The sequence below is a fragment of the Ovis canadensis genome, chromosome 12 (assembly GCF_042477335.2).
Source record: "Ovis canadensis isolate MfBH-ARS-UI-01 breed Bighorn chromosome 12, ARS-UI_OviCan_v2, whole genome shotgun sequence".
NCBI classification, from domain to species: domain Eukaryota; kingdom Metazoa; phylum Chordata; class Mammalia; order Artiodactyla; family Bovidae; genus Ovis; species Ovis canadensis.
The window spans coordinates 88,373,821-88,396,804 of NC_091256.1; the positions used below are offsets into that span (position 1 = coordinate 88,373,821).

General features: G+C 39.2%; 1 protein-coding gene across 6 annotated transcripts in view; it reads left to right on the forward strand.

Annotated features, from left to right (window-relative positions):
- The first annotated feature begins 1,696 nt into the window (after positions 1-1,696).
- Positions 1,697-22,984, forward strand: part of PTPRC (protein tyrosine phosphatase receptor type C) — a 129,104-nt gene continuing 107,816 nt past the window's right edge. For 2 of the 6 annotated variants that reach the window (XM_069544330.1, XM_069544333.1), the window contains exons 1-2: positions 1,865-2,031; positions 2,113-2,228. In XM_069544330.1, coding sequence (XP_069400431.1) covers positions 2,156-2,228 — 73 coding nt within the window. In that variant the 5' untranslated portion in view covers positions 1,865-2,031; positions 2,113-2,155. The other 4 variants (XM_069544332.1, XM_069544329.1, XM_069544331.1 and 1 more) reach the window with 4 other exon arrangements.

The window sequence follows — 22,984 nt, forward strand, 5'->3', positions numbered from 1 at the left end:
GATATTTGCTTAAAGATACAGCTAATCCCCAGATAGATTTCCATTGCAAATGTGTTTTAAGAAACACATTGAGGTGAGAAGAACTAAAATTCGTGACCTCTGACATAGATCAATGCTTTTCTTTAGGCCTAACTCCTAAACAATAGTGTTGACGAGCACGGACGCTTAATTAAAACACACGTTTGTAAAAAGAGAATAGTATCATCTGTATGCCGTCAGGTTCTATCTTTCTGAGATTAAGAATTAGAAAAGTACAAAGTATAAAAGATTGGAGAAGGAGATGAGAAACATGAAAAAAAAATAGTAAAGCAAATAAGGAAAGTTGAGGTTGGGTTCAAAACGTAGCTTGCTTACGTCCCAGCTATGAGACTTCAGACAAATCACCTAACCTCTCTGAACTTTACAGATAAGATGAATTATGTATCTCTTTATCTCCAAGTTTGTTATACAAATTGCATTATATGATTAAAGGGCTAAGCATTTTCCTGGATGTGGTAAGAGTACAATAGTGTTAGCTACTATAACAACCATCATTTAAAATCATAATAATGAAAAGAATCTCATTAAAATGTTACTTAGTGTTCAGAAATTAAGGGATGGAATTATTTTCATTTGTACCAAGTTGGGGGGGGGGGGCATGTGTGCAAATTGGGTTCTGTAGTTCCTAGCAGCTAAAGTAAGAGAAAAACAGATAAGTATGCAGACATCAAAAGGTTTATACACGTCAACACAGGAATCCTGCCCTAGCACTTCCTAGCCAGATCATTGCAAGGGGTCTGTCTCCAAGTCCCTTCCACCTGATCTGTAGTTCAGAGCACAATGCCTTGCCTATGTGTGCAGTAAGGGTTTTATTAATGCATGCCTGCAGGTTCTGTGATGATGAGACCAGCTCACTCCACTGTATTGCTGACTTCTTAAAAAATGTTCGTTATTTATTGGTTTATTTGACTTTGCCGGGTCCTCGTTGCGGCACATGGGTTCTTTGGTTGCAGAGTGCAGGATGTTTTAATTGCAGCACGTGGGGTCTAGTTCCCTGACCAGGGATTGAACACGGGCCCTCTGCGTTGGGAGTTCGAAGTCTTAGCCGCTGAACCACCAGGGCAGTCCTGTACTGCTGATGTCATAGAGGCTTCCTTCTCGTACGCGTTTTCCTAATTAATCAACTTACTGAGAACACCATCAAAATCACAAAGGATGTTGTGTATTTATTTGCAGTCATTTAATCAGAAAGGTCGAGACAGTATGGCTGAGGGGGAATAAAAGTTTAACTTTTGTAAAAAAAATAGCTCTTGATTGAATGTCTCTTCTTTCCCTCATCGGCAACACCAAGAATATCTCAGGTCACAGAGGCACCCCTTTATTGAAGCTTGGTTTACTGCAGGAGAGGTGAGTTTCTGATTCCATTCCCAGCCCTACAAGAATATCTGTGAAAGATTTGGGGCAAGCCTATTAAGCTTTCTGAAAGTGCTTTGCAGAGAAAGTGGCTGGATACTGGAACTGTCGTATTGCTGAGTTCTGAATGCCCTAATGGTACAAGATTCTGGTTGTCGAAAATAACTAGAGAGGTAGTTGCTTTTTCATTCATTTGGTCATTTTAAGACAAATACAGTTGTTTTTTCTTCATTAATTCAATTAGCATATCATCTTGCCAGTCCTCATTTTTGTTATACCTATGCTGACTGTTTTATCATTGTTTAGGTAAGAATGTAATGGATTTTGGGGGGTGGGGCATGTCATTTTCTAGTTATCGTGAATACTGCATGGGAGTATTTGGATATGAAAAATGCATCTTTCTTAAGGGAAAATCTATTGAGAGGCCTAGTAACTCAGTCTAATTACTTGAATTACGGAAGTAAGAGGCCTTGGCAGTGACTTTGAACAACTTTCTTGACTTCCTGCAAAGAGGACCCTTTGCAGCCTTTTTGCAGAAGTTAGTAAAACCGAATCTGACATCACTGCCTCCCAGCAAGTGGTTTGTTCTCAGGGCAGCAGGAGGAAATCGCCCCTGTCTGATAAGACACCAGTTGAAGAGTACGCATTCACTTCTTTCCTTCTTGATTCGGCCTTACAGAGAAACATTGGTTCGGAGATAACCATTATTTTGCCTTTCAGAAGGACGCATGCTGTCTCTCGGGAGTTTGGCTGATTTCCAGATATGACCATGTATCTGTGGCTTAAACTTCTGGCATTTGGCTTTGCCTTCCTGGACACCGCAGTGTTTGTTGCAGGTAAGCACAAGGAAATTCATATTTCCTTAGTTATTTGTGTGTGTGTGTGTGTAAGGACACTGGTTTGAAATAGACATATAAGCAAGTGAAGTGTTGGTGACTGGAGATGAGGAAGCCCTCTGTAAAACGGTCAAGGTCATTGTCCCTCAGAGAGACATGGCTCCCTGGGGGACAGAATACATTTTTCTGTTTAAAAAGGCGTACATGTTTGGCCCCAAAATCACCATTCCAAAGACAAACATTGTCTATCTGTATCTTGGTTTACAAACTGTTCAAGGACATTACAACAGCAGTGTTGAAAGTTTGAAGATATCTGAATGACCAAAAAACTAAATTTTGGTCTTTTTAACAAAAACTGCATTTGTAAAAATCATAATATGGCTTTGTTTGCACACAAACCACTCCTTTTTTTTTTTTTTCAGACCGGGGGTTTGCTTCCTCAAATTTTGATTATGGCCAAAATGTTTTATTGAATACTTAAATGTATGGTACTTGAAAAAATAAAAACAAATTTGGATATGGCATTAAAGAGTACCTTTTTGCAAAATTTTTACCACAAAATGTATTCTAAATCAAGGTTTTTGTTCCTTACAATCCTTTGAATGATTATTTCCTCTGAATACTCTTGCGGGGCCACCGCCCTTCCTGGGTGCTGGGTAAATCTTACAGCCTTGACGAGATAAAAATACTTTAAATTCTTAAGAGTCATGTAAATGAGGCATTCTATAGGAAAATGTAACTGACTGGAGCTCCTGCATCTATTCAGCTTTAAGATCTTTGCACACTTCTGGCCCACTTAGTGGGCATTTCTTGAACGGTTGCAGTGTGGGTCATGAGTGCATTTCGGTTGATATTTAGTATGACTTCTTACGGTGGAGGATCGAAAAGCTTTTTTAAAAAATTATTATTGAAAGGATATTTGAAATGATATTTTTGCAGATTTCTAAAAAAGTTAAAAAAATGGGAAACATATTTAAAAAAAATCTTGCTTATTGTAATTCGCTTTGAAATGCCTTTTAAAAAAATTGGCACCACTCTCCTTTTCTCTAAAAGGCAGGACAGAAGTTTTCTTTTGAACATGCTACACTGTTAATTTACATTCTGTGAAACTAAAGATAGTAGAAAGTAGTGTGTGTATATATATATATTTTTTAACTGCAAAAATGGATTAAATATTTTTTATGTAGGTATAGCATTTTGTCTTGGTACAGGAAATGTTTATTAAGTTATCATTCCTATGAAGCTGGTTATCACAATTAAAGTATTATAAGGAATAATAATTTTTATAAGGTAATACATGTATTTTCATGTCAGAGTAAATTTCCATTAAAATTTTCCCTCAGAAACTGTTGCACAACTTTCTAAATGAGATATTTTGTAGGCCATAGAGCAAACTACCATAAAAATTTCAACTTCGCCTATTAAGGCTTTTTACTCTAAGAAACATCTTTGAATTTATATTCAACATGAGAGTATAAAATGATCTAGAAACCTTTAAAGCAATTTTGCTGAATAGTTTGTACCATAGATAAATGAATAGGTGTACAAAGATTTATTTTGAGAGACCAAGTTTAACCTGAACTGCTCAGAGAAACACTAAGGGCAAACATTTTCTAGTCTTCCTGTAACATATACTCATTTTTTGGGAAAAAAATATACATACAGTTATCTAGGTGGGCAAATCTTGTTTATCATACTTTGAAGTCCCAAGAGCGATTTTGTGATTCACTGCATAATTTGGGAACTTATTAGTTCTTTCAATGATATATTTTCTTTTATTAGCAAGCTGTGAGCTGGAGTGTATGTTTTATTTGAAGGTGTTAAATTGAGTTTAATGTTTATAAAAAATATTAAACATCAAATTTATATTGTGTATTCTAAACACATAAAGAAATAGAGCCAAATGGAGAGAGACATCCATGGATAAACTGATGCACAACTTGGATATGTTATTTAATCTCTAAAATGCAAATGTTGGCAAAGTTCAACTTTCCCAGAGCAGTCACAATGCTGGGCTGAGTTTTACATAAAAGTCAGTAATCTCTTTGCTCTGTGCCTCTTTGTTGAGATAACAGGAAACCAACATTTTGTTTAAATTTTCTAAATAATTCTCGGGGAGAGCGCTGGTTTCAAGAATGCAGGTAGAGATGAATGATCTCTGGCTTGAACAAAGCATGGCCAGGTTACAGCTTTGTACCGTCACAGCTATGAATGCGGGAATTATGTTGAGTTATGAGTCAAAACAATTAAGAGTTGTTTCCTGGACATAGTTTTTCATTTTTCCATCCTCAGAAAATAAGTAGCTTATGTTACAAATGCGTACTTTGCCTTGCACACTTGCGGGAGTTCAGTCTAACTGTTAATGGAATCGGATCGGCAATCCTATTGAGGTCTAAATACAATGTAGAGTTTCGGGGGTGTGGGGATGAAGACGTACTGAGTTTTTGGAAAGCATTTTTCCTAACACACATCTGCCTGGGGCCCTTCTGGTTGCTAGGGTTTGAAGCGCGTTTGGTGAGGGGAAGGTAAGGTGAGGCTAGGGGTCTGTTTCCGTTTCCACCCTTGCTTCACGAGACGGAGCGCAGGGTCAGCACACTCAGTACTGAGCTAGGTCCTTGCTGTGTTCTGGGCTACATGGTGTCCTTTTGCCAGTGATGGTTAACCTCTGTAAGAATACAGATGCTTCTACATGTCCATACACACACATGAACAGGCTAGTTATACGTGTGTGGGCTCTATATGCAGTATGTGCCAATTATTTCATCACACATACAAACATATATATGAGTATATAGTGGTTTCTCATCTGTCTACTGATTCTCCATATTTGTCTGCTTTTAACACTGTGGTTCTACAGGCCTCAATCTTCGGCCAGTTTTATTCTCATTGAGTGGACTCCGGGAGTTGGTGATGGACAGGGAGGCCTGATGTGCTGCAATTCATGGGGTCAAAAAGAGTCGGACACGATTGAGTGACTGAACTGAACTGAAACTCAGAGTTCCTTATCATCACCTGCTCTGTACTAATGGTCCTTATTCTCTGTCTCCAGATTCAGCCCTTACACGGGTGAACCTACCTCCTTGCCTAAATGGAATCTTGTTCCATTGCCTTGGGTTTTTGCAAAAGAGAAATTCTGAAATACGTATATTTAAATGGTCCCCAAGTCCTATCACTTTACTTTATAAAGATGTCTAAAATCTTTCCCCTCTTCTTCTCCATTGCCATCCCTTTCATTCATGTCTTTATCACTTTTCACACTCATATTGTAACGATCTCATCGTCTGTCCATTTCTTTTCACACCCTACAGCTTTAAAAATATGAAATGAAAGAGAAAAACACCCTCGGACATCTCATCGCCTTGGTTTGCATTCTAAACTCACTGCCGGGGCACTCCTCAGGGAGACAGGAGCTGGGCAGGGATATTTTTTCCTTTTAAGATGAACTAAAATAGAACAAGCAGGAGGCAGTTTCAACACCCTGCTTCTCTACACTTGCTTCAGACCTTTAAGGTACTGTGCAAATCCTATTTCCCCTCTAAAGTTCTCTGTCATCACTCTTGCCGCAAAATATCTCCACCATGATTCTATACATTTCATCACCCTTCCTTGTATAAAAAAATGAAACAGTGTTTCACATACTGTTTCAATTTTTTGCTCTTAGCATTCAGTTCAGTTCAGTTCAGTCGCTCAGTCGCCAGGCCTCCCTGTCCATCACCAGCTCCCGGAGTTCACTCAGACTCACGTCCATCGAGTTGGTGATGCCATCCAGCCATCTCATCCTTTGTCGTCCCCTTCTCCTCTTGACCCCAATCCCTCTCAGCATCAGAGTCTTTTCCACTGAGTGAACTCTTCACATGAGGTGGCCAAAGTACTAGAGTTTCAGCTTTAGCATCATTCTTTCCAAAGAACACCCAGGGCTGATCTCCTTTAGAATGGACTGGATCTCCTTGCGGTCCAAGGGACTCTCAAGAGTCTTCTCCAACACCACAGTTCAAAAGCATCAATTCTTCGGCGCTCAGCCTTCTTCACAGTCCAGCTCTCACATCCATACATGACCACAGGAAACTCCAGTACTTTGGCTCTTGGCATTCCTATTTACCAATCAGAGCATGCTTCCCAGTGTAACTTACATGAAAGCAGGAACCATCTTTTTGGTGCTTGATTTCTTCCCAGGTGCTGAAAAAGTAATGGGCATCTTCTTTTTTTGGGGGGGTGCATAGCTGCAGATTATAACAGTAGAGAAATGAGGTGGGGGTGGGGGGGGGGGAGATGAGAAAAAGTAAAGACAGAAAGAGGAGAAATATAAGATGAAAAAACTAGACAGAGGCCAAGTGGAAGGATGGAGGCTGTTTGATAAAACGAACAATTTTATCAAGATTAGATAAAATCATTTTAGATCTAAATCTTTATAGGCATTGCCTCCCCCTACCCCCATTTCCTTCTTTCATATCATTTTACTTTTTATTTGGAAAGAGCCTCTGATTTCTTAAAAATTCAATGTTCAAGAATATTGTTCCTAAATTGTTCTTGACTTGCTCTTTTGGACATTCTTGTTAGAGCCATTTTGTTTGAAGGATCAGTTTTGTTCTTCAAATCCAGATGTCCCTGGGGCAAAAAGTACGGACTAGGAAGGGAGGGACTCACCTGGCAGGGGTACATGGCACCTGGGGTCTTGTCCAGCCTTTCCACAGACCCGCGTGGGCGGCACCTAGAGCACTGGGGCTGTTTCCAAGGGTGGATGGAAGACAGCTCGCCTTGTCAGCCTCACCGCCTGTGCACAGCAAGCCTGGAGGAGTCTGAGCATCACTTCTTGCTGGATAATGTGACACTGAATTTCAGTCTGAGCAGGTGAAGAGCAGAGATTTGTAGTCAGGTTGATCAAATTTGTTACTGAAAGTCTAGTGTGAACATTGCAAGGTTTTGTTTTCAGACCCTGTGTGTGTAAGGCAATGGTGCAGAAAAAGAAATTCGTCTTCAGGGCAGTTCCCTGGTTGTTTTCAGTCATCTTCTATGTTTATGAGAATTGTTAGGAGAGAAAACAATGAAATTTAACTTAACCTCAGTTTAAACTTAATTTTAATCTTGTCTAAATATTTTTTTTCATTATAAGGCGCCCAACCACATCAAAGCTGCCTAACACTACAGAATTAATGCTATGACGTTTACAAGCATAAAGATATTAGTAGTAGTCTTATAAGCAATGAGGAGTTACTATATAGCACAGGGTACTATATTGAATATCTTGTAATAACTTATAATGGAAAATAATCTGAAAAAATCACTGAATCGCTTTGCTGTGCACCTGAAACTAAAACATTATTATAAATCAACTGTACTTCAATTAAAAAAAAACAAAGATAGTAGTCTTATGGAAGGATAAAGAAAAAAAATATGGCAGGTTATTCATTTAAAAATACCATGTGATATCTATTTTTACATACTTCTGAAACGCATAGAAGTAAATATTATAGAAATTATCAGGTTTTTTTTTTTTTTTACACAGCTACTGCTACTACTGCTACTGCTAAGTCGCTTCAGTCATATCTGACCCTGTGCGACCCCATAGATGGCAGCCCACCAGGCTCCACCATCCCTGGGATTCTCCAGGCAAGATCACTGGAGTGGGTTGCCATTTCCTTAACCCAACTGATATTTAGATTAGAAACTATTTAATTATTTCCTAAAATCTTTACTATGCATCCCTTTAACCTCTAAATATATACATCAATATGTTCCTTAAATTTCAGTCTCTCAAGAGCTTGGGGAATGGCTCTTGTAAGCAGAATATTATATGTTCAGATATAACAATGGAAACAAGGAAAATAAAGAAATGGAAAGCTTCCTACTCTCTCAGCTCCATAAGCAAACAGAAGGCCAGTGTTGGTGAAGTCCTCAAGAACTGTTCACGTCCCATCACTGTACCTCCCGCTGATTCATTTTTGAAAAGATAATCAGGGAGATTATCAATGCTTTTATTAGGTTCTTTACTGATGGCCCAGACTGAAGCAAACATTAGCATCTTTTATGGTGCATAGCTATACAGTGTTGAAAACTAAACATTCGTTTCCTGTTAAAAATGAGACACACGGATCTGAAGTGAAAAGTATTTGCCTTACTAAAACTTCAGTTTCTCCTGTAAGCGGATTGCAGGTGTGATAAAGTTGTAACTGCGTGTTGTGGTATCTAAATGAAAACAATTGTCATTTATATATTTAAAAATTTACCTTCAAACAAAATGTGATTGACTGGAGGAAATTCATCAACCCCCTGAAAAAGTGATCTTCTGGAGCAGAGCCTAAGGGCTGAGGGCACCTCAATGTCCTGCTCATTTCCTAGTGTTGGGAAATGAGCAGCTGGCCAAGTGCACTTAGCAAAAATCCCTGATGGATAAGAAGAATCTCTGTGTTGTTCATTAAAAAAAATGCCCGACAGTCATGAAAAGGGATTAGAGACACACGTATAAGTGATGTTATCAAAGGGGCAATATCAAGGGAATAAAGTGCGGTCACTGTATTTTAAATATGTCTACTTAAAGGAAAAAAAAAAAAAACCAGTCCTTCATTTACTGATGAAAGAGACATATTAAGCATCATAGAAAGTGAGTCAGGACCCATTCTAAGTTGGAGAAGACCATGGCAGGTGGAATGAGAAATACATTGGAAATCAAATTCTATGAATTGTATCATCTGGGTCCAATCATTTTCTACTTCTGATCCACAGTTTACTCATCTATAAACTGTCATTGGCATGCAAAGTGATAATCTTGTCAAAATGCTTTGAAAACGATGAGACCCTCTGCAAAGTTGAAAATTCCATTTATAATCCCATGCAGTCAGCACACAGCTCTTCTCCATTGAAAAATGGGTCCAAGTCACACTTCTTCCTTGGAGAGTCTGAGAAGATGAAGTTGGAGTCTGTGCGGCAGAGGAATAACCCTTAGGAATCTTTGAATGTTTTAAATTCCGTATCCCCTGTGGTAGAGGTTTGCAGACTCCTCTGGATTCTCCTTCTTGATTTACAGATCCATCCTGTATCACAGCTCTGCTCCAGAGTCTTATTTCTTACTGTAACCATAGTCTGGAACCTTGCTTTCCCTCAGATCCCATTAGGACTATCTGTAAAAGGCAAAACTCACCTTCGCTCATGCCTTCTTCAGTCAGTGCCTCCCAGAGGGGTGGAGAACATAGCGATCCTGTGATTTTGATCTCAGGAGTGTTTTGACTCAACATTTATGAATATAAACATTAAATTAGAATATACCAACATTTTTGAGTTTTCCTTGAAAACAGATTTCACACAAAAATCTCCCTCCGTTAAGCCAATTTAATTCTGTATTTTTTATATAACTTAATTGAATCATTACCAGTGTTTCCATTTTTATTTTACTGAACCAAAGTTCAACAGCATCAGGTTTCATATAGCTTTTACGATTGTTATTAAATTCATGAATTGATTTTTATTCATATCATATTTACTGATTATAGTTTATGCCTGTGGGAATTTTTCCTTTATGGCTATTGTTTTTCTATTTTTTTCTTTCTAAGTGTAATTTTTCTTGTCAAGCAATATATGTGCTTAGTTGCTCAGTTGTATCTGACTCTTTGCAACCCCACAGACTATAGCCCACCAGGTTCCCCATCCATGGGATTCTCCAGGCAAGAATACTGGAGTAGGTTGCCATGCACTCCTCCAGGGGATCTTTCCCAACCCAGGGATAGAACCAAAGTCTTCTACATTGCAAGAGGATTCTTTACCATCTGAGCCACCAGGGAGGCCCTGTTATTTTTCCAAGTGTGATTTTTCCTGTCGAGCAGTACAGATCTAAATTCCCCCAAAAGGCTTTAATTTTTCTATGTAGCCAGGAACAACATTTCCTGTGTGCAGTTTTAGACACTGTTGATTTCTTGCTTTCTTTTTTCACATTTCAAAGTCACATAAAATGTAATTTATGTGATATAATTTTTCACTTTTGTCAAATTTTAGATTGGGCAGTACTAGCCACCATCAGATCTGTTTTGTGTTGATACCTCTATTTGTAACACCCATTTTGTGATTGAGAGCTCTTTTACCACAAGCTTCCTTTGAGATTGGGAGTTTTTGTTATGTCTCAGGTAGCCAATGGAAACTTTAGAAACACTGATTGGACTGTTGTACAGTCTAGCATTATTATATGTTAATTCTCATTTGTTTGTGCCAACTTCTTAGTAACTGGTGGAGCAAAAGATAAATAGAACAATCAACAGAAGTTAAAAATGTTCTCGAGAAAAAAAAATGTTCTCGAGACACCATGGCAAGTGAAGTAAAAGAATGAAGTGTCTAATTGGCTTCCCTGGTGGCTCAGATGGTAAAGTATCTGCCTGTAATGTGGGCGACCAGGGATCGATCCCTGAGTCTAGAAGATCCCCTGAAGAAGGAACTGGCAACCCACTGGAGTATTCTTGCCTGGAGAATCCTACGGACAGAGGAGCCTGGCAGGCTACAGTCCACGGGCTCACAAAGTCTTGGACATGCCTGAGCGACTAACACACGAGCACCCTCCTCTGTTCTCTGTGCGTTTAGGAGAAATGAAAGCAGGTAGCACAGCACACACGGTTCTCGGGGAATCCCTCTAGATTTCTCCAGCTGCATCTGGAGCCACTTTGTGACATGCACTGAATACTCTTGTCACTTCCATGTTCCCAAAATACAGTGTTTTCCTGCCTGCAAGCTGTTGCAACTCTCCTCCACTGCGCTTTCTTCCCTTCATAATGTTTTTAAGTTGTTCAAAGTATAATTGCTCTTCAAAATTTAGTTTAAAGGTCACCTCCTCCAGGCAGCCCTCCTGGACTTCCCCTGGTCGTCTGCGCCTTTCACACTTGGGTAGGTCCTCTTCTGAGCCGGAGGTCTGTTTCTCTGGCTGTTTCTCACCGCTGCTGGTGAGCTCCGGTAGGTTTTCAGCAGGTCTCTACTCATTTACCCGAGTTGAGTGGTCCAACCCGACTCTGTCCTTGGAAAGAACTTAAGTCATAGAAAAGAGTTGGATTGCCGTTTTGTTGTTGTTGTTCCTTAAGTGAATTATTCATAGAAAAATTTCTATGTGATAGAAAATTTCAAGAAATAGATCAAAGAAAAAAAATTCTTAAACTCCTTGCTAGTGTTTTTTCTTTCTTTCCTGCTGTTCCTCTCTTTCAGTCACATGCTGTGTATAAAACTGCATATCCCATTTTTCTTCCACAGATGAACCACGATTATTCTAGACAACTTGAGAAATGCAGAAATCAATACATAAGGAAATAAAAACCAGTTACCAATACCCATCACCTAAACACTTTGAGTATTTCATTTTACCAGACTAGTGAACCCTATTTATTTACTCATGTATTAATTAATCAATATTCTGTGAGTGTTTCCCCTGTACCGTGAGCTGGGAATACCGTACTCCATGGCTTTCCTTGTGTAGTCTGGGATCTCCATGTGGCACTGCAGCTTAGGGAGAAGGTTTTACATCTTCCAGAGTCTTTTCTTCTTTTTGGTTCCACCTTGTGGCATTCGGGATCTTGCTTCCTGGGCTAGGGATTGGACCCAAGCCACCTTCAGTGGGAGCTGCAGTCTTAACCACTGGACACCAAGGAAGTCCCTGAATCTTCCAAATTCTTCATAAGCTGTCTCCTTAAAGGAATAGTTCAACTCGTAACAGATAATTATTTGTGTTCTCAATCTTTTACAAATGATAAATTATTCCTTTAAAATCTACATATAGTACATAATTTAAATAAAAATTCTATTCTTTCCAGGCTACATTTAGGACCCATTCCAACCAGGTTTCTTCGGCAGGCTTTTGGTTATGGAAGTTTTGGGGCTGCCACTGAGTTGTATAGATTATTATTAGATATTTAATCAATCAAGGTGACGGACGTATGGAGGAGCTAGCCAACGGTATCAATTTGTTTCGGTTTATGATTTAAACTGAAAATAAAATATTTACTTGGAGAGGAAGTTTAAACATACACACACTCACACACACACACACACACACACACACACATCCTCCACTGTTTTTGGTGATCTTTCACAGTAATTTTCTAAGGTCACCCCCTCATAAAGAGTGGGAGTTGGGGGGGTAAGCGTTGTGATTTCTTTTATCAAATTTTTATTATATTTTTTTTAGCCATGCCATGTGGCATGTGGGAATCTTATTTCCCTGACCAGGTATTGAATCTGTGTCCCCTGCATTGAGAGCGTGGAGTCTTCCCACTGAACTGCCAGGGAAATCCAGGGTTGTGATTTCAGACTGAGGCTATCTGATTCTAGGTTTATTTTCTCAGCCTTCCTAATGATCAGCTTAAGGAGCAGGGACACTTGCACATGGCTGCCTGGTGATGGGCAACTCACACCAAGACTGAGGAGGCAGTGCTTAGAGGTTATTTGGGTGAGATACACATTAATCCACATCCACCTGATTTAGCTCCATGAGTGAGCCATTGTACCCTGAGCCACTTCTGTGTCATTAGCGAGATTTAAGACTATCTCTTATGAAAAGCAAAAAGACATCTTCGATTAATTGGGCCTAGCTATGAATACTGATGCCATGTCAATAATGCAAGACTGGTGTATGACCCTTGTCTTGAAACGGTGGTTAGCAAAAGCGTAGTACCAATTCTGACTGGAGCTGAGTGACAGAATGGAAATACTGGATTTTCCCCATACCTAATTTGGTTTTGATATTGTACAAAGTGAAAGCTATTGAATAATTTACAGAAGTATCTAGAATTTTTTTTTTTTTGCTTTTGAAGTTTGAAGCAAGGGAAGTAACTTGACCTTTGCTAGACACTTTGATCATGGAAAACATGAGGTTCTCATCTCATTCCAGGAAGTGTAGACACCAGATTATCTTTTCGTGGTCATCCCAGAGGCATAGCAAATGAATCAGGTGGAGCATTCTTGCAGTTTGCTACTCCAGGAATAAGTTGATGATAAATTAAAGGAAAGTAAAGAAAAAAATATATCTATTGTTTGGTTGCCTTGATGAATGTGGGCTGCCCATCAGATAATTCAGGCCAAATATTATACTCTGGCTTCTCAGACTTTGGTTTCTTAACCCCTTTTGGGTTACTAAACCAAGACTTTAACTTTTCCCTAATAAACCCTGTCTTTCTGCTTTTCGGTGGTCTATGGTTTTATTTTTTTAATTTGCTTATTGATTCTTCAGGTGTGATCAAGATCTATACTCATGAAAAAAGCATAAAGACAGTGGAAGACACCAGTTCAGAGTTTTGACTGTGAGAGGAAGTGATGATATGAAGGAGGTAGATGAGGATGAGAAAAGGGTCGGGAAGTTGACAGAAGAAATTTAAAGAGATAATACTAGACATTATCAACACATGCTTAAAAATTTATGAGTTCTCAAACCCCCTCTCCTTGTCACCACTTGTATTTCATTCTTTTACCCGTCTGCCAAGTTTATAGGGGCAATTCCCCCGCCCCCATATTCCTCTTTTTTAATATTTACTTTTCTGGTTCACTAGTAAATTTCATCTCTACTAGTAACTAGCAGTTAAACTTCATCTTTGAAAGCCATTTATATTTGCCCATATGCCTTGCCATTGCCACCTTTTTCCCTGTTGATTTTGAAGAACTCCTTGAATATTGCAGATAGATAAACCTGCTTATTACTAGTTAAGAAAGAGATGATACTAAAAATGTTGGATTCAGGCAAGTTCTACTTTTAAAGTGCTGAAGAAATTAACCTTTGCCATCTTGCCTAGACTTCATTCTGAGCTTTCCAACTACGAAACATGAGGAAAATTACCTCTTAAATTCTCAGCTTCATTATCTGTACAATGGGAATCATGGCAGCCTTTCTTAAATGAGACAATTTACTCATTGATTTAATTGTTTTTAGGGTCCCTACTATGTGCCAGAAAAGTGCTGACATAAGGGTAAACACACCAGGAATAAAAATAGTGGTAAATAGTGGTAAATACAACTTTCTTGAAGCCTCCATCTTAGCAAGAAAGATAACAGAAAACCAAATACATAACTGAGAACATGCGGATGTTGATGAGTGTTGGGAAGTGAGGCAGTGTGATACGACCCCCATCAGGCGGGCCTGAATGGACCTTCAGACAGAGTGATCAAGGAAGGCTTCTTTGAGGAAGTGTCATCAAGCTCCTTGTCAGCTGCCAAGAATATAAAGATTCATGTGAAGAGCAACTAGCAGGTGCAAAGACCCTTTGGAAAAAGCAAACAATGGATGGGTTCATGGCCCAGGAAGGAGGTGAGAGGTGTTCCGTGTGGCAGGTACAGATGGAGTACTGAGGTGTGCTGAAGAGGCAGAGAGCAGCAGGAGGGGCAGGCTCCCGGCACCTCCTGGGGGTGGGGAGAGTGTGGACTCACCCTAAGTACAATGAGAAGAAGCCATTTGGAATTTTCCCACATAGAATGACCTAGCCTCTTTTCTCTCTTCAGAAACAATCCTGGTGCTGTGGGGAGAGCAGGCTGCGGAGGAGACAAGTCTGGGGACTAGTTAGCACCAGGCGAGATGGCAGAAGGGAGGATCTGGGCTGAGTGTTGATGGTGACAGAAAGGAGAGGTTTGCACAGGGTCTGGAGGAGTTGCGGTGTGGAAAGGAAGTAAGGCGTCGTGCAGAATGACTCATTATTTTCCCCACGAGCAGTGAAGACGGGCAACATCCCAGGAGGAGGCAGACAATCCAGGGTCTATTTTGTCCATGCTTGAATTCTCATCAGACATCCATCTAGAGATGTGGAGAAGTCAGCTGGAGTTACATTAAGCGTGGGGGTCTCCCTGTTTAATGGGATTGACATATGTGCCCTGTTGGTCCTCTGTGACTAATGAGAACCTACCGTCTAACATGGGGAGCTCTGCCGCTGCTCTGCGGTGACCTAAATGGGAAGGGAATTCAGGAAAGAGGAGACACAGATGTGGGGGCTTCCCTGGTGGCGCAGATGGTAAAGAATCTGCCTGTAATGCAGGAGGCCCAGGTTTGGTCCCTGAGCTGGGAAGAGCCCTTGGAGAAGGGAGTGACCCCCCACTCCAGTATTGTTGTCTGGAGAATTCCATGGACAGAGGAGCCTGGTGGGCTGCAGTCCGTGGGGTCACAAAGAATTGGACATGACTAACACACACACATACACACACACGTATATATATGTATATACATGTATATGTATCTGTTATAATAAAGCATATATATATATATATATGTCTGATTCACTTTGCTGTATCACAGAAACTAACAAATACTACAAAGCAGCTATACTCCAATAATTTTTTTTTTTTGAAGACTAAGGGGCTCATTAGGTCTTGATCGGAGGCATAACTTTGGGATTCACTGTGTGCATACGAATTCAGAGCTGAGGGACTGACTCTGAGACACCGGGAAGAATGTTCAGGTGGAGAAGGACCGGGGACTCGAAGCTGAGGCCTGGTGCACCGTGTTTGAAGGGGTTGGCAGGAGGGTTTAAGAGAAGAATGTGAGAAGGGGTAGCTAGTGGGAAAATGGAGAATGTTTTGCTTCGGATGTTGAAAAAAAAAGTGATGATTGTGAAAGGCTTAACATGTTTGCTGGCATGTAATAAGAATCCAGTAAATCCCATTAGAAATCCCAATTCATGATGCCTCTTGAAAGGTTATTGATCAGAGATTATGAATTTACTAATTATTGTCAAATATCCCCATTTGACTTGAATATTATCACAAAAATAAATGTGAATGAAGTTATAATAATATTTAGAAGCATGGTATATTTAATATCACATGTATGTGTTATATGTGATATATTAAATATCAAATATCTCACACATCATATGTATAGCTTGCTGGCTTAGCTATTAAAAAAGAAAGGTACAATAGTTTTTAAATAAAAACTATGTAAAATGTATTGAGAACTTAATAAATTAGGAATTTAACTCAAAAAACAATGCTCTGTTGAGTCTATTGTGGGGACCTTGTTTTGATGCTTACTGATAAAAAATCTTTTAAATACTATTTAAGGCAATACTTGGACAGGTTGTGGTGGGTTGTTGGGGGTGAATTTGTTACATTAAAGGCTTCTTTCTTTTTTTGAAATATAGTTTATTTATATTATTGTGTTAGTTTCAGGTATATAGTAAAGTGACCCAGTTATATATATTCTATTTTCCACTACAGATTATTATAAGATATTGCATATTATTCCCTGAGTTATACCATAAATCCCTGTTGCTTATCTATTTTGTGCATAGTAGTGTGTATCTGCTAATCCTATGATTTATCCTTCCTTCTTCCCTTTCCTTTTGGTAAGCTTAAGTATGTTTTCTATGTCTACGAGTCTATTTCTGTTTTGTACATAGATTCATTTGCATTATTTTTTTATATTCCACATAGAGGTGACATCATATAGCATTTGTCTTTCTCTGTAAGAGGCTTATTGCCAACTCAAATTGTAAATCTTTCATTTCCTTGAGAAAAGTGAAAACAGTTGGTGACACCATAGTCTTGTACCAGGTGGAACTAACAGCCTTGATAACTCTGCAGCATACACACGAGGATTTGTCCTTTCGAGACCACACACAAATAAAATCTTAATTTCAGGCTTAGAGGTTTTCTTACAGGTAAATCTTTAGAGGAGCTTATTTTTGGACTCACTGGTAGTTAACTAGCAAGAAAAGTAGTGCTGACCAAATACTACTCTCAACATTTTATAAATGCGATCTCATGCAACAGGTACACAGCCATTATCAAGTCTGGCTCATACTTGACTTGTTCATTTGTTTCCCGATATTTATCGTAAAAGCTACTGGCTGTCCTGTGCCAAGAGGGAATAGGTAGACTCCCCCTTGGCTGTTGTTCTGGTTTTAAGTACAAAGCCTGAGAAGGAAGGAGCCCAGGGCCCCTCCCGTGTGCCTGGCGCGGCAGGATGAGCCGCCTGTGCCACACTGCTCTTTGATGTCCCTTTCTACACTTTCTGTATTCAGAATCCTGCAGACTATCAAATCAATGCTCCGACACTCCTCGGTCTCTAGTCTTAATGGAGGACAGAGGAATTATTAAAAAGATTAAACCCAAAGTGCAAGTAATAGAGATATTATCACATTTAGTTTTGTGGGATGGTGTCTCACTTACGTTGAAAGACAGGCATGTCGAATGTTTGGGTCATTTACTGTGATCCCAATAATGAAGTCATACCAAAAAGGCTCAGCACAGAGACAGTTGTAGGGCCTTCTCTTCTGGCCCTGCTGTATCTTTGTTCAGGTATAAAGCATAGTTTAGGCACAACTGCTTCATCACACATGCATGCAAGGTTGGGGTTGGTGGAGAGGGAATGAGAGAAGGAGGACCAAAGTACTGTAAGCAGTCTCTTCCTACAGGGGACATAGATGATCATGCTTGTGATTTTTGCATCAGTCAATCAGAAAGCCTAGCTGCTGTAAGTGGAGAAGGCAATGGCACCCCACTCCAGTACTCCTGCCTGGGAAATCCTATGGACGGAGGAGCCTGGTGGGCTGCAGTCCGTGGGGTCTCTAGGAGTCGGACACAACTGAGCGACTTCACTTTCACTTTTCACTGTCCTGCATTGGAGAAGGGAATGGCAATCCACTCCAGCGTTCTTGCCTGGAGAATCCCAGGGACGGGGGAGCCTGGTGGGCTGCCATCTCTGGGGTCTCACAGAGTCGGCCATGACTGAAGTGACTTAGCAGCAGCAGCAGCAGCAGCTGCTGTAAGACCATCCACTTGTGTGTAAGGAGTAGGGTGAGAAAGCCTGGAACAACCAAGTAATCCATTTTCAGAGGTATTAGCTCAGTGATGGAGCAAGTATGACTTTATTTGCCCATTTTTTTAAGGATAAAAGTTTGAATGAAGGGAATGACTTTCCATCTAAATAAAAGAGAACTCGAAACAGCTTTCCATGTGAGCAGCTGTGATGCTGGTTTGCTCGCCGGTAACTTGAGCACAAATGGAACCCACAAGTCTACAGATTTGAGAGAGGGAGGTTCTTATACAGAGAGGAAGACCATTTTCAGGGTGACTTACAATGCAAACTCACCAAAGCCTTTGCAATACAAGAGGATCCCTGTTCTCAGAATAGAAGGCGATGCTACATTGAGGGCTTCTAGAAGGTGCTGATGAAAGAACCACAGGGGATGGCCAGTGCAGGGTCAGAGACAAGTAGAACCTCAGCGTTCTGGACATGGAACAAGTCAGATGGAGTATGAGCAGAACTTCAAAGCTGAGGAAATAAGAATCACAAAAGCACCTTTAGTTGTCAAGTGTAAACTTTGCGCCAGCTTGTCACATTCTATTTTTCAGGAGTGTGTAAAACTAAAGATATTGTCTATTAACATCAATTTAACTTTACATGTTTTCCCCATCTAGCTTAATCAATTTGCAAAACAAAAAAAGTGCATTAGGCTCAAGGAGTCCAAAATGACTTTTGTGATCCTCAACAGAATGCCTTCTCTTAAACTAAATGTCAAAATGTACTTTCTAAGTATGGGGTGGTTACAGAAAATGAACGAGAAAGCACTTCATAAAGTGCAGTGAAATGAAGCCATAGAAGGAATTCTTTAAGAATTTGGAAAGCCGAGAGGGAGTAGGAAGTTCCGTTATTACTGTAATCATTAGCTCTCTTTTGGTTTTTCACTTTATGAATCGGAATAAAAGTTGAAATCTTGATTTAAAAAATAAAAAATGTTCTCATATCAATCTATAAGTCAAATGGAAATATGGAATATTCAGCCACTGTCAGTGTGTACACCTGTTTTGTGATCAAACTATTCTATAAATATCTGTATTTGCTAAAGACCAATGGACTAAAGAAAAGAAAAAAAATCAGTGCAACCCACAAAGCCTTGGTTTTGTGGAATATTTGCTCTGATATCTGTTTTGTCAGTTTTTGAAAGAAAATTCTTATCATGGATCTACATTATTTTTTTTTTTTGCTAAAAGAGTAATCTTTATATTTTAAACTGAAGTGTTTTATAATGTTATTTCTGAAAAAGAAATCCTGTGTCTTTTAATTCACCCTTTATTCCATTCCACATTGAATGTAGAAAATATTGTTACAATTCTTTTAAAACTAAAGCTTAATTCACTTAAAACTCTAATTTGGCTTTCCTTGTCCATGAATTTTACCAGAAGCAACACTTCTTAAGTCTATCAGATACCATAGCCCGCCTTTCTTTCTAGGCTTCCATTTTATGGGCTGAACATCTGGATTTGATGGGCAGGAAAATATTTCCTTCCGCTGACTTTTTAAATAATCATTTCTTACAGATGCACATGCCTCATGTCTGTTAGTAAAATGGACATGACTTTCATATCTACTGTTTTAACACATAGTGAATTATGGAATTTTCAATGACTTCTTAAAACTAAATACCCTTTAAAATTCCTTATAAAAACAATATTAAGAGCCACTCTAAAAAGTATTAGGACCACAGATGTTTTCCTTTAGAGTGTTAATTGATTTAAGATTCATCAAAATGTTGTTAAAACATCCAGAGGTCAACAATAATGACAGCACATGGGTCAGATTAAAATTCTTTTTGTACAAAAAAATAGAGAGAGAAATGGTAGCTCATTTAATTCTGATTTAAAAATTAACTAATGGGAAAATTAACAGCAGTCTGACATCTAAAAATGCCATTTGCCCTTTTTTTAATAAAGAAAGAGGATTTAAAATTAGGACTTAAAAGTTACATGGTAACCCTCCCCCCCAAAAAAAAATTTATGTATACAGGTTACAGGTAATAGTTTTGTTTTTAGTGAACAGAGGAGAACTATACATTTTTAAAAAAATCCCTCGTCCTCTTTTTCAGTTGTAGCAATTAACCTACTGAGTGTTTTAGTCTTCAAAACAGAGCACATAACAAGCAGCATTAATCCCATTTTTGCTCTAAATGCATGAGTATGAGAATTAAAGTACTGATTAACTTTTCTTATCTATATTATCAAAGTTACTGATAATTAAGATCAGTGAAGGTTTTGGGGGACTTTTATCTCAGGAAATATATCATGGATTTTATCTGTCAAGCAAATTCCATTAACTGGGTAGCAACATCTTGCTGAGTACATGACTGATTTTCTTGTGTTTTCCTAGTATTTATATTGCATGTTTATGGTCAAAATAAGTTAATATGTACATAGGATAGGAAAGGACCAGAAACACTTGTTTCCCTACTAAAATCATAGACACTGAGGATGCCTTTATTCCTTTCACTTCATTTTTAGATTACATATTTGAATCATATGCACGCTATGCTCTTCACTATTTACTGAGAGCCAAGTGTTTGTTAGGTGCTGTTTTGTTTAAATTAGCAGCAATATTTTCTGCTTCTTTTGGGGTTAGGATTCCCAGAGATGTTTAGAGAGAAAGAGGAAGGGAATTTGGAGACAATTATAATGTAAGGCATCATTGTTTATGTAATGATGGAATTTTAGAGTAAAGAAATCCTAAAAAGGACTTTAGAAATTATCTATTTTAGCTCATCCACTTTACGAGTGAAAAAGACTGAAACTCAAGATCGTTTAAGACTTGCCCTGTGTTATATGCTCTAAAATGAGGAACCCCAGTCCAGAAATGCTCTTGTACACCCTGAGGTTCATAGCGATTTGCCTGACAGAATGAAATGAATATGAGATTAGACGTTCAGGGACACGCTTTGAACCTTGACCCTGTCACCAGTTTCTGTTGCTTCAACTCTCTCAGACTCTTCTGGGTGGTGTTGAGTCAGTCACTTGATGTCCTCGGAGCTCAGTTCCCTAAAGTGAAATGAACGCAGTCTGAGTGTGATGGGTGTTTTGGGCTGGATAACTGGGCTGTCTTGCGCATTGCACCACGTTCAGCAGCACCCCTGGTCTTTACAAATAAGACATCATAGCCTCCTTTGCCCCCTTCTCCCCTCCACCACGGTCAGTACCACCCAAAAAGTCTTTAGGCATTGCCAGTGGTCTGAGAGCAAAATCTCAGAGCCTCATCACCTTCCTTGGGAACAAGTGGTTTAGCTGAAATCACTTCTTTAGGACTTCCCCAGCAGTACCGTTGTGCAATTTGGGAAGGACGTAACTCTTGGATGCTTCCAGGAAGGACATACAGAGCATTGTTCACCAGGAAGTTGGATGGGTTACTGTTTAAAGTGACCAAAGGGGACACTGATTTTTTTTGCTGTTGTTTAGAAACTTAAAAGATCAGAAATATCCACAAATTTGAGAATTTTACTATAGCCGCAAGACAGTAAATAGTAAAAAGGTTTAAGAAGGCTCAACAGAACAATATAAAAACACCTTCCTTGTAAGGGCATCATTTTTTTTTTCCCATGTAAGAATTATCTGTGTATTTACCAGTTGTCCCAAAGGCAAAACAGCAATTCGGTCCCTATTTCATCGATGAGTAGAGACCCACTTCTAATCATAGGGGGCCACAAGGCATGTTCCTCTCTAAGAGCAGTTCAACTGTCTCAGGCAGTTGTCTCTGATAAGATGTTCTAGAACCAACCTTGAGCATTTCCTGGTGAAAAGGGTCACAGATGTGTTTGCATTGTTTACACAGGGAAGAAAGAGATACCTACCATCCTCAGGTTTCAAGCTAGAAGATACTGTCGCTTTCCTTCCTCTCTCTTTTTCGTCCTCAATATTTCCACCCCCACCCACCCCCCATTGAATCCAGCACCTGCCAGGAGAATAGGAGAGGCTAATTCAGAACAAGGTGTGCTCGGGAGCTACCAAAGGGATCTCAGAAACTTGTCTAGCTACTGATGCAGCTCGGCTGGGCGCCGCGAGTTGAGGCTGTTGTTCACGCATTGCTGCGAGCTCCCCAAACAAGGGTACTGACTTAAGGTTTTATAGGAAATACGCGTCGTGGAGTTGGTGGGGGACCGGGAACCCAAGGAACATTCAGTTGTTATAAAGTCGGAGCTGAGAACTTAAACAGGTTGGTTATGTTCTGCCAGATGGAGATAAAAATTGAGGCAGCCACATCCTGTGACTCGAAACTGAAAGCGGACACAGGCAGCCTTCTAGCAGGGAGCCGTAGCAAAGTGCGCTAGAGAAGGAGATTCAGTTAGAGAGGAAAGCCAGTTTTGTTTCGACCAGAAGATGTGTTTCTTGGGTTTATGGAACATTTAAAATGCAGCATAGCATGGAATTAAGACCATTTTACACCAGTAGGTGTAAATAGTATAAAAATACAATATTTACATGTATATGAATATTTAAACTTAAGACTCTGATTTCCTACAGTAAAGAAAAGTTTGGGCTGATATTAAAAAAAAAAAATTGGTTATTACAGCAGAGAAAGTTACCCGTGTCTTTTCTCTAATCAGTGTTGATAATGAATTGTTTCAGAAAATTAAGTTTTTCCAAGTTTACTAATGAAGAAAAGAAGCTTTTCTGATCCTGAATACCCACCAATATGGTGCTTTAATATTTTTTTCATTAAAGAAATTCAAATTTTGTAACTAATTCCATTTTGTGTATTTATTGAAATCAAACAGTGAAGACTTTATTTCTCCCCAAGCTAAGGTAGAGAATGTCGAGAATAAACAATGTTTCTCTCTAAATAAAGATAGATTCATTAGGGATATTTGCCTATAATCTCAAACATATCTGAATGAAGTAGACTGAGTTTTGTGGATAAAAATCAATTGTCATTAAAAAAAAAAATAAACAGTGTTTTCATTTTTATCTCTCTTGCTTCTTCCGGGTTTCTGAATGAGTCCGGAAGCAGAAGTGGCAAAGCACTGTGAGAAAACTTTGGCTCAATTTTTTCAGTCTCC